This window comes from Apostichopus japonicus, chromosome 1 (genome assembly GCF_037975245.1).
Source record: "Apostichopus japonicus isolate 1M-3 chromosome 1, ASM3797524v1, whole genome shotgun sequence".
NCBI lineage: Eukaryota > Metazoa > Echinodermata > Holothuroidea > Aspidochirotida > Stichopodidae > Apostichopus > Apostichopus japonicus.
Window position 1 is genome coordinate 17980196 of NC_092561.1, and position 12023 is coordinate 17992218.

A 12023-nucleotide genomic window follows, 5' to 3' on the forward strand; every position below is an offset into this window, starting at 1 on the left:
TATTGAATCAAAATAAATTGTCAACATTTTAAATGTAGATCTTTTGAATTGTCGACAAACTGATTGATATAATATTCCATGATTGAATTTTAATAAATCAAGAGGTTGGTTCGGGAAGCCACAATAATATAGGTATAAACCTGTCGAGTCAAAAGTTTGAAAAGAAAAATCAAACAAACGTTTAACTTGTGCAAACATATTCTGTATTACTCGATTAATAAGTGCAATCTTAGTTTAAACAATCTTGGATGGGTTTGACAAAGTTGTGATTAACTGTAATGTTGCATACATATTTACAGTTTCCAAAGTTCTAAGACTTTCTTCTCCGGTATCCGAAGGTGTCCTCCAAGGCTGTATTTATTTTTAGTTGTAATTTACACTTTGTCATTTCTTTCATCGTAAATCCTCTCCTGGTAACTTGGTAGGCACATTACTCTGGGTAACAACTCCAACAGGAACATTTGAATCCTTCCGTGTTTAAAAAAAAAACGCATTTTGCTGTCTCTGTATGCGATGGTTATGTTGAACATAGAAAAAGGTAAGGCGAGACAAGAAAGGACGAAAGTATTTATGAGATAAGTTGAAATAATTGGACCGTTTTTGCTCGCAGTTGGTAGTATATTGGAGACCAGTAGTTGAAACACAGTGAGACCTAGGACCATTGATACACCACGTCCGATCCTTTCGCCGCTGCCACGAGGTCCTAAAAACGTCGCATATGTCATCAGACGCAGTAAGATAGACGGAATCACGATTGTTGAGATGTATTTTGTGATATAACTGTTTTGGATTTCCGTACTGATTATATTTTCAATCTGCATCATAATAAGTGATGCCAAACACCGGTTGCAAATTATGCATTGCTATATGACATTATTTTTTTACGAATATCTCTATATTTTTTTACAGTGTTTGGAGGATAAAACAAATACTAACTCTATTATCTATCATAACTACCGTAACAATATGGATATATAACATTGATATATTTTGCCTTTTTATACTAAAAGAGAACTATATCAAATAACTATTAGAATTTAGGATACGTTATATCAATAATCGCTTAACGGTAATGTTCAACATCTCTGCAATGTCAATCTTACATGTAAACAAAATGGTATTATATAAGTATATTAATTATTATAGAATCATGCAATCTAATACCAAGATACTTTATGATATTGAATTCTACTCCCAAAAAATTACGATATTTTTTCTAACAACCTTACAACCAAAAAGTGATATTTGTCATTTAAACAGCTGTATCCGCCCAAGTCATATTCATGCCACTTGTCGAGTTAAACTTCAAGACGACAATGATGACAATGATCATGTACGCAATAAGGAAACAGAGCAATACCAGTCTGTCCATCACCAATCCCACAATACGAGCTTCGAGTTTTTTCTGAAAAACAAATATAATTTTTTTTTTTAATTTTATATACCTTTCCTTATTTTCACACCATAAAAGAACAAAAAGTAAGCTATTAACAAATGCATTGGATCGTTTTGATCGTGTAAGAATATAATTTGATTATTAGATACCATACAATTTAAACTGGATAGAAGTTGTTTGTTAGTATATTTCTTTCGTCAAGTGCAATATTTTATAATTACTAGAAATATCGTTATCAGAAGAAAACGGCAAGAATTACGACAAATCAGTCACAAATCAACAAAAAAAGCGTAACAAACCAGTAGTTGTGAATGTGGTTGACATCATGGATTATGAAAAGCATGACGTCAAACGCAATCTTAATTTGCGAAACAGTCAAGACTTTGTAACACGTTGTGTCAAATTGTCTAATGTCCTTCTTTGCACATTATTACCTACTTCCTTGTTAGTTCTTATTTGCAAAATGTGGGGTTCTGTTTCATTCTGTAAATGGAATCTGTATCGAAAATGAGAATAATTGTTTTCGACCAAAAGTGAATCAGGCATGCTTTGTTTCTTAATAGTGTGGATAGGATGATGTGTCAACGAGGTTCTTTAAGTCAATTGTAATAGTGTTACTATGTTACTAATTATTTATTGATGTATGAATCAAATGTTGTCAGCATAGTTGATTACAATAGTGAGATATGTATTTATTCTGTGTTCATTTCTAGTATTTAATATAAACATTAGTCAAGACCGATACTGGGATATCATAAGGCCGGTATGGTCCTGATGTGGTTGAAGTGAACGCGCGTGTTAAGAGAAATCTGGGGCTTCTGGTCTGATATAAACGTTTTTTTTTTAAGACGTCAAGTGGTTCATTTCTAAGGCATAATTTGAATTTACATGCTAATATATATATATGTGTATATAAATATATATATATATATATACATATATATATGTATATATATATATATATATATATATATATATATATATAAATATATATATATGATATTTTATTTAGTAACCACACCCCATCCTTCGTAGCCCATATTCCATGGACCCGCCCCTGGCTATTGTTCAGTATTTTCTTATTAACAAAACACCTCCATCCCACCCCTACCCTACTCTTACCTGACCCCCCCCCCCCATCCGATATGATATTTACCTTTTCCTGGTAACCCAGTGTTTCAGATATTGTAGCTGGAATTGTTTGCATGGGTTGTACCTTATTGGTAGGTAATTCTTCCACCGTTGCCATGGTTACTATGTCGCTATCCTTGCTCACAATACCAAAGTCTTCTTGAACCCTTTCCCTGTACGTTGTCAAGAAGAGTAATCTGGGTAAAGTCTCTAGTAAGAGTTTCCTAAATTTCGGTCGCCTCAGAACTGAAATTTTGCTGTCTCCATATACGATTGTTATGTTGAACAAAGAGAAGGGTACGGCGAGACACGAAAGGACGAAGGTATTTGTGAGATAAGTTGAAATAATTGGAGCGTTTTTGCTCGCAGTTGGTAGTATATTGGTGACCAGTAGTTGAAACACAGTGAGACCTAGGACCATTGATACACCAAGTCCGATCCTTTCACCGCTGTCAGGAGGTGCTAAAAACGTCGCATACGACATCAGACACAGTAAGGTAGATGGAATCACAATTGTTGTGATGTAATAGTTTGGATCTCGTTTCAAGGACAAGGAGTATATACCAGTTTGAAAAGTATGCAAAGTTTCACTAAATTCCAAATCTGCTTGATAATTGGTGGCAGTAAAAGCTAAAAGTTCCCATTGGTTGTTCACGATACTTGACGGATACCATGACGTAGTCGTTGTAAAATTCAACTCTTTTGTGGACTGATTCTCAGGGGTGAATATTAATAAACATGTCTGGGTGTCGAAAGGAAAATAGTATATTCTGAAATCAAAAGATAAAAATAAAATGTGTTAATTGATCGGGAAGCAAATTCAATACAATTTTGATCAGTTTTATGTAACTAAATAAGAAAAGAAGCTGTATAATAGTGTCACTGGTTTTGCATCCAAACGTTTTTACATTATTCATGTATATTTAAATTTAAACATTATTATCGTCTTAAATGAACGGAGTGAATAAAAATATAATTTTGTACACGGTTTCAAATGTTTCCAACATTGGCTGCAGCTGTAAGCTTTGCCTCATTATTCAGCATCAACTTGATTATTATGTTGAGGTTTTACCTATAAATCCAATTAAAGCACCATTTTGCGTTATATTTTAACAGTCTTAAGAAAATAGTTTTGATAGTACTGTAAATAATGAGACAATCATGACAAGGTACTTCTCTTGCCCGTCTTTGTAAGATGGATTAGGGTGAGGTCATTTTTAGAACAAGTTTCAGAGACCGTTTCAGTAACGTTCATGCTTTACAAGGAAAGGTAGCCGATACACATAGCTGGTAGATTAACTACTGTTAATGCCCTGTAACGCATGTTACCGTGTTACGAACACAAAGTAGTAACTACCGATGCATGGTTGTGGGATATAAAAAGTAGTTGCTGTACCAACCATTGAGTGCGAGTTCTGTAATACGCAATTCTAAAATGAAGTCGTATCCAATCGTTTTATGCTATAAGTAGGCATATGGATATACCCGAACATTGCCCTTTTTTCGTTCTCGGCAAGACGAATTGGCCAAATTTAAAGATAGGTGTGACTTGGAATCAAGCGGTACCGTACCTCATTTACTTCATCCCGTAGGCATTCTCATATTCATAGACTACTTGTCCAGTCACACAGTTCTTTGTCTTACATGGGAACAAGATAACAGCGTTGTAGTTGTTACAGTGCCACTTTACCGTGTAACGAACACAACGTAGTAATTACTGATGCACGGTTGTGGGACATGAACAGTAGCTGCTGCACCAGCTACCGGGTATGAGTATCGGGTGGGGGCAAAGAGTCCCCGATGTACTGGTAAGGTGATACTGTGACTATACAACTGAACGACCCGACATATTTAAACTTACTATAACTATGTAAACAAGTGCAGTTAGCAGGCCACACGGAATGCAGTACGCGGTGCTAGTCAAAAATTAAACCTATTGTTTTAGTACTCACTTTACCTTACTGTTGTACTACCATGTATACTGTCGTGCATTTTCCTACCGTCAATTGACTAAAATATTTGGAGGTAATAGTTGACAAGAAGTTGATGAGAAAATGATTGCAATATGATTAACGAAGGCTGATTATTTCATTATAGTTTTAATTATAGCAAAATCTTTGTGCAATGTTATGACTTTCATGAATCACTACTCTTGTTAACACGAAACCGCCCGTGTGAGTTTTCCTTTTTTAAACGCATATTATTGTCAAATGAAATAACACAGTTTTATTTACATGATACTGGCATCTGTCAAGATACTCTCTTGAAGGCCGGTCCATACCATGAACAAGAGCCACAGCTGCATTTGTGCTTTTTTGCTCGTAATTGTTTTGTTGCCCTAAGGGCGAAAAAGTAGCTTTTGGAGATAAATAAATATGTGCTCATCAACCAAGTATTACTTGCTATCTACATTTCATATTCAGTAACAAACCAGTGAGTAACGGATCTAAGTGAGGCTGAACCCACAAAGTCATACCACATGTACATGATGACCAATTTAAATCACCGAGTTCATAAATTGCTATGTTTCTTACATCATTTGACATTGTGTAGTTTGGATATAAGGAGTTCCTAAGACCACTGAACCATCGTAATACAATTTGATGGTACCCCTGTCCACCGTGACTACCTGCATTCCGTCCAATTTCACACTGTGAATTAAATGAAAAGTAACATTTTCAATACGAGGAATCAAATTATATAATTTCCCGCTGAAATCATTGAAAGTTATCTATATGTCAACATATAACAAAAACATCTTCCTGGTGATAAGATTGCTCATATTCTTTATCCATGTTATGATGTGAATGAAATTATTAATAGCAGCTTTTGTTTTGCATTCATGTTCGTTTATATTGCTTTTAATTTTCATTTCCCTTTCACTTTTACCACCGTTTACAGAAACATTTATTAAATTGTCTAAATCTTCTTCTCGTTGCCTCTTTTCTTTCCTCTCTAAACTGTCTCGTCTTCCACATATTTTTTTCTAAGTTAATACTTATCGCATGTATTTTTATTATCCTATGTTTGTTTTACTCTAAAGATCATAATGGAAAATCACTTGAGTAAGCAGTTTGCGCACATTGATTTTCCAAGCCAACCGTAGAAACATATAGGGCAATTTATTCCACATGTCAGCGAGTCAACTTAAGTCTAAACGATTATATACTGTTTCGAGTTTCTTGGGCTAGTCTCTAAACTCAAACTCGAAATTCTTAAGTCAGAAATATACTAATTATTATCATTTCTATAATATCCTTTCATTACATATTTATTTGAGTTACTTACGCGTATGTGAGAACTATGGATGGTGTCCAAATTTCATCGTAGTAAACAATGACGTTATCAGAGCCTTCGAATTCATTGGGATCCCAAGTTAGTCGTTCGTCTCGCCAAGTCTATAGACATGAGATAAATACATGATTGTGCGCAGGGGGAATAGTCTGAATCTTACAGCCTCCCTCCCCTTAAAGAAATACATAAAAATGAATACTGGAAGCTGTAGGAGATGTTCATGGGTGACACTTATTAGGTTTTTAACCTGTATCTATTACAAGGTGAACACACAACTCCTTTTACGAATAAAAGAGACTTGTGCATGTTGTTATTTCTTTTCTAAAAATGAATTATTATGATAGCTTACTTTCATTTTGTATATACATTTAGGATTCTATACCTTACTACCAGTATGCGTTTATTATTAAAATGTTTTTAAAGATACTGTCACATCATTTTAATGGTCGGTTTCTTCCAACATTAGAAGAAAAACTAAATTTATCGTAACCATTTGCATGCGTGTAACAATTGAAAAATAAATATCCATTTGGCACTTTGAAATATGTCCTCGTTCTTAAAAAACAAATACGGGTGAAATAAGGCTACAATACTTCAGAGTGAATTGAATGACAGTACTCGTGAATAGTCTTTCTTTATCTATTAATTCAACTTTCATTATGATCATTTAATTAAAATTAACTTTAAGTAAATCAATCTCATCAATCTCATCACTATGTTTTTTATTCTTGCTTAGATAGTAATTTCATGATAAGTGAACATATCTTGATTAATTGGAAATAAATTAACCCACAAGACTCGGGAATGAGTCTATTTTATATCAGCTATATTATTTTAACTTTCAATAATATATTTTTTATTAAATTAACTTTCATCAAATTATTCGAGTTTAACGTAACATAAATTGGCGACGAAATGATTGTACTTTTGAGTAGACAAAATTACATCACTATTTATGTGTGTGCTTAGATAGTAATTTCATGATAACTAAACATTTCTTGATTAATTGGAAATAAATGAACTATTAAGTTATTGAATTAAATTTGCACATACACACAGTCTTATACACTTGAAATTAAACTCTCATATTTAAGGAATTATAATAGACCGCGCATTAAGTGTCTTCAAATGATCATGTTAGACAATACACAACAACTTGTATTCCATCTGCACGTACATGTCAGACTTATAATTAGACTAACGTATTCTATAAAATTTCTCTCTGATAAAGTTCGACCACTTCTATTTATCAAGTACTGTGGAAAGTATAACTTTACCGAGATGCTAAGTTGATGAAGTACTTCGTTATTTGTGATCAATTCACGATAAATGTCTGTAATTTTCGGAAGTTACCGTAACTGTTCTGAAGAGATATCAATCAAAGACTGGTATATTTATACCACAGACTTACATCGAGTTCAGTGCTATAGTTACTTAGTATTGTAATTAATTTGAGTATGTAATTTTTAAAATGTATTTTTATTATTATTAACATGCAACAAAAACATTTACCAACGTTATCCAGGAGGCTGTCGTTATCGTTTGGTCCTTTTCATTCTGTAAGTGACACAATGTAATTACACCATAGACTGAATTTCACATAAATGTTCAAAACAATAATAAACACACAAAATTACCGCGTTACAATCTATATCTTGATTTCAAATGATTTATAAATACGTAAATCCCCCCCCCCCCCGCAAAAAAAAAATGTTAAAATAAAACGAGCACTTAAAAGAAAGGCTATCACTTATATCTAAAAACCGATTTTGATATATTACATAAATGTTTGGTACAAGAAAATTTAAAAATCTACCATTCATTAATTGCAACTTAGATTTCAAAAGTTTGCAATGAAACGATTTACAGAATTAACAATACCTATATTTTCTAATTTGATTTTCAAATAATTGACAAATTACATCATACGTTATAAATTATTAATAATAACTTCCTTCCTTATGCTTCCAATAAATCTAACATTTTCAATCAGTGAGCATAGAGGTACAGCATCCTATTATTTATAATAATTTGTTCATTTCTTAATATTTGTAAATCTGGAAGAATACAAATAAATGGAAGAAGAATAAGATTGTTTTTCAGTTTAAATGCTTTTTTGAGTACTTACCAAGTCTACCATTGCGTAAATTTGCAACGATAATGTTACATTGACAGGATCGCTGGCATTTAGGACTGGTCTTTCTCTGGGAGAATATCCCGGCTGGTTCAAGACATATTCTCGAATCCTTCCCTCTGCATTTTTCCTAGCAAAAGCTTATATTTGGATGTAAGATTTTAAGCAAAAATATTTGTGGCAAATTCGGAACATGTATATATATATATATATATATATATATATATATATATATATATATATATATATATATATATAATAAAATGCGGTAAGATATGTGAAATTATGAAATTCAACGATTAAATACTTTACTAACATATTTAAACTGTTATTAACCCTCACAGCAATAAATATAAAAATAGACAAAAGTATTGCAAATTGTAACGATTTAGCAATGAATATGGTATTGTAGTATGAACAATTGTCTCTACAATTCAAAGACATTAGAAAATTTCTTTCATAAATGTACAAATATTGTTAATCATATCCAAGTTGTGTCATCACCCGATAATAAAATATTGAGAGATGATGAAACCAAATTAAATATTTTGATCGGTTTGGAAGGTTTAAAAATGCTTGGTGACATTTATAATAACCTTAAGTAACGCCAAAAAGAAAAATGTCATCTTTACAGGAACAACATTCTATTCCTGTTCAATCAATTAGTAACGTAATTGCAAAATCGGTAATTTTATCCAAATGTCCGTTTGAAATATGAATAAAATATTAAAGTAATTATAACAATAATGACTAATCCAAAAGCAGAAATATAACTGTGAATCCTTTGTACATTTTCAATCTTTCGTGTCCTGGACTTTCATTTGTGTCCTGCTAGTCTATTAAGAATTGTTACTTTTTTTGTTATTTCTTTTAGACAGTTATTTAGCTTTTCTTCGTCACTCGATAATAATATTACAACAGCCTCACGCAATATCTGTGAAGATTCACGACATTTGCAAAAAAACTCACCAGGTGTTGCGATGATGAGCAAAAAAACGTAGAACTCCATATCCCGCAGATGAAATATATAGCAAATAGAAAAGTTGAAGTCGACCAGCGGTAGATATCACCAGTAATGAAGATAACTTGAAAATATGACACATTTACCGTTTTTTTCACTCTTGTTAGAATTTTCTGATTTCTAAGAATGACTGACGAATGATACCTTGCTACCAATAAGATGCATAATTCCAATAGACTAGAGAACTTTTCACTTGAAGTAAGCAAATACAGTTTGAGATGGTAATTTCCTGTGGTAAACATATCATGTAGCCATATGTTTGCTAATAACGAGAAAACGGGTCGATATCTGAAAATGGTTAAGCAACCAGATAATTAAATGGTTACTTAACAATTTTCAGATATCGATCTGCTTTCTCGTTATTAGCAAACGTTTCGCTTATGTTTTGCATCTTTTCACTCGTTCGTGTCTTTTGAAACACCACTCCTCTAGTTATTAAATCCACTACTTTATTAAATAGTCCAACCATTAGAACCTTGTTCGTGTGAGATGTTATAAAAAGAGCTTCCAGTTTTGATTTGGACCTCCATTTTGATGGGCTTTTAGTAAAGAGTAGAATTGACAATGTTTATCCTACAAGTTTTATGCAGTAGAAACGATTATTATTTACAATAACCTATGCTTAAATAGACACTGATTGATAGGAGCAAAAACGCCAAAAATATCATTCTCTTAAACAAAGCAAATTATTCCAAATCCTTGAGTGTAGAATTAGAACTTTTATAGCTTTTGTAACAAAAGATTGTGTTAAGGGACGATATTTTTAATGTTGTTAAATTGTGGTTAGAACACTTGATCGCAATTAAGTAATTATTCACGTTACTTGTACTGCCCCACCCGATACACACATAGATTTCAGTAACTATTATAAATCTTAAAATTTTTGTACCAGAGTAAAAACTGGATCGTGCTATAAATCGGTAGCGTGTGCTATTAGGATTACAGAAAGAAATAAGGATATGTGTAATTCCAACAAATCCAGTTGTTTGGTAAGCTGTGATTTAAAGTATTTCATAACAATACAAAATAATTTCAATTTATAGTAGGATTCCTTAAATATGTAAGTGAAGAACAATAAAAAATGAAGTCAATTAATTTTCTTAAAGAAAGGAGACCGCTGTACCCTATATTAGCTATGAATGAATTATTTAACTGCGTTTCAATGTGAAATTAAAATCACAACTTTGTAACCAATATTTTTTTTGACCAATAAACACAATGTAGAAGACTTACGTTAAATAAACTGTTAAGAAATTATGTTACTAAGTTTGTTCCTGGCAAACATCAAAATACTATATTTTGTATCTAGTATTACAATGAAACCAAATAATTAAAAAACAGATATATACATAGATTATTCATCTCCATACAGTGATGCGAGCTCTGCCAATGTGACAACAAGTACAACACGAAAAGTGATTAAAAGCAAAGCAGAACAATCCTGTACATTACCAAACCATCTGTGCGAGATTCAAGTTTTATATGCAAAGAAAAATCGAAAAAAACGATCATAAACGATTAGGCAGAAACCCAAAGTGGAAAGGTGGCATTAAATTGACGTTCAGACATTTTTAATTTTTAACTGTGTCATTGTTTTCAATTAATTAAACGTACTCACATCATGGATGTGTTAATGACGTTAAAGGAGCTGGCGTTTACCATTTAGAATATGCTTTCAATAATACAATTTAATCGCCTTCTTCTAAATAATACATTGAAAGGCGTCTGTTGACGATATGTTACTGTAAAACATATTAAGAACCATGGACGGTTTACTTGAATTGATTCAAAGCCAATCCACTAGAAATGTGTGTGTAAGATTTTATTCATGGAGAGTTTTACTAAATCTATGAAAATTACTTTGTAAATAACTATATAATTTAAGAACGATCATTATACAAATTCTTAGTAGATATTTAAGAAACTAGCAGTCTATAGCATATGTAATGTAGCATGTTCATGGTGTTATTTAGCCAAACCGACAGTTCGTTAGTATGGACACTGACAATATTTATTACAAAGGGGAAAATGAGGTATTATCTTTTGCTTGCATTAGGTGGCATATATTTGATGGCAATACACTGCGAAGGGAACCTACTTCCAAGATCTAAGAACGCATAAACGTGCAACTTTAATTCTACATTCAATGAATTATTTAAGCTGAGCACTGGTCTGTCTCCGACAGAATAGTTAGACTGCTGTAATAAATATCTGCAAATCCGTCCTTGCATTGATTGTTTTTCTTTGGTAACATTAAGAAGAAAACAGTACATTTTAAGAAATTTATTACCACACATACAGCTGTTGCAGTACTTACCTGTTATAAGTTTTTCTTTCCTTCATACAATACGTGAAACATCCATACTGTAGCTTCCTGGCTAAAGTCTACATTACATTGTTGATTCATATCTATCCATTCAGTCATTTATTCATCCATCTATTTATCCATACTACATTATTTTATTCTTCGCTCTTAGTATCCATGCATTCTCCTAGTGCTTCTTCCCTTCATTCTTCAAATCAGATGATGTCGTTTTGAAGATACCGTTCTCTGCTGTGTTTGTCATTTTATTTTGAAACATATTATTATGGCATTGTACGCGACATGCATGAAGAAATGGCTAACCTTAACTACCCAAAAAAAACTAGTTTATTGAGAACCCTAGGCTCACCTTTATTACCAAACATCTAGTTTACTGAGCACCCTATTTTCAGCCATGCACCAATGATAGTTGGGTACTCAAGATTTTTTCATTACCGTCCAAACCTTGAAATATTGATAGACTATAAACGTACCCGATGAGTTGCCCCCTACCAAAGTTACTGACAAACACCACCAGCCTCTCTCTAACCAGATAACTTCACTTGGAAATAATTTTATAGTTTTCTTAACAAGAAAACATTTTTTGGCTTACTGCTGCAATACAAATTATATCATTCAAAAATTGAAACTATAATCGACTCGACAACACAAATAAAAAACTAAATCAATTACTATAAGCAAAAGCTTACTATCTCACACACGAGAGCAACTGTTTGACAATACC

At 32.5% G+C, this 12023-nt stretch overlaps 1 protein-coding gene across 1 annotated transcript; it reads right to left on the reverse strand.

Annotated features, from left to right (window-relative positions):
- Positions 1-197: 197 nt before the first annotated feature.
- On the reverse strand, positions 198-9120 carry LOC139965730 (neuronal acetylcholine receptor subunit alpha-6-like). Its single transcript, XM_071968432.1, has 7 exons — positions 8925-9120; positions 7950-8095; positions 7334-7378; positions 5816-5925; positions 5062-5178; positions 2553-3297; positions 198-1405 (listed from the first exon to the last, which is right to left on the reverse strand). The coding sequence occupies exons 1-7, from the start codon at positions 8962-8964 to the stop codon at positions 1253-1255; spliced, it is 1356 nt and encodes a 451-aa protein (XP_071824533.1). The 5' UTR covers positions 8965-9120; the 3' UTR covers positions 198-1252.
- Positions 9121-12023: the final 2903 nt, after the last annotated feature.

Bases quoted from the DNA above. Each gene is read 5' to 3' on its own strand.
- LOC139965730 (XM_071968432.1), bottom strand. From the start codon at position 8,964: ATGGAGTTCTACGTTTTTTTGCTCATCATCGCAACACCTG. The intron at 7,379-7,949 runs GTAAGTACTCAA...TGTCACTTACAG, and splicing joins TTTACGCAATGGTAGACTTG to AATGAAAAGGACCAAACGAT. The intron at 3,298-5,061 runs GTAAGAAACATA...TTTTGATTTCAG, and splicing joins ACTACACAATGTCAAATGAT to AATATACTATTTTCCTTTCG.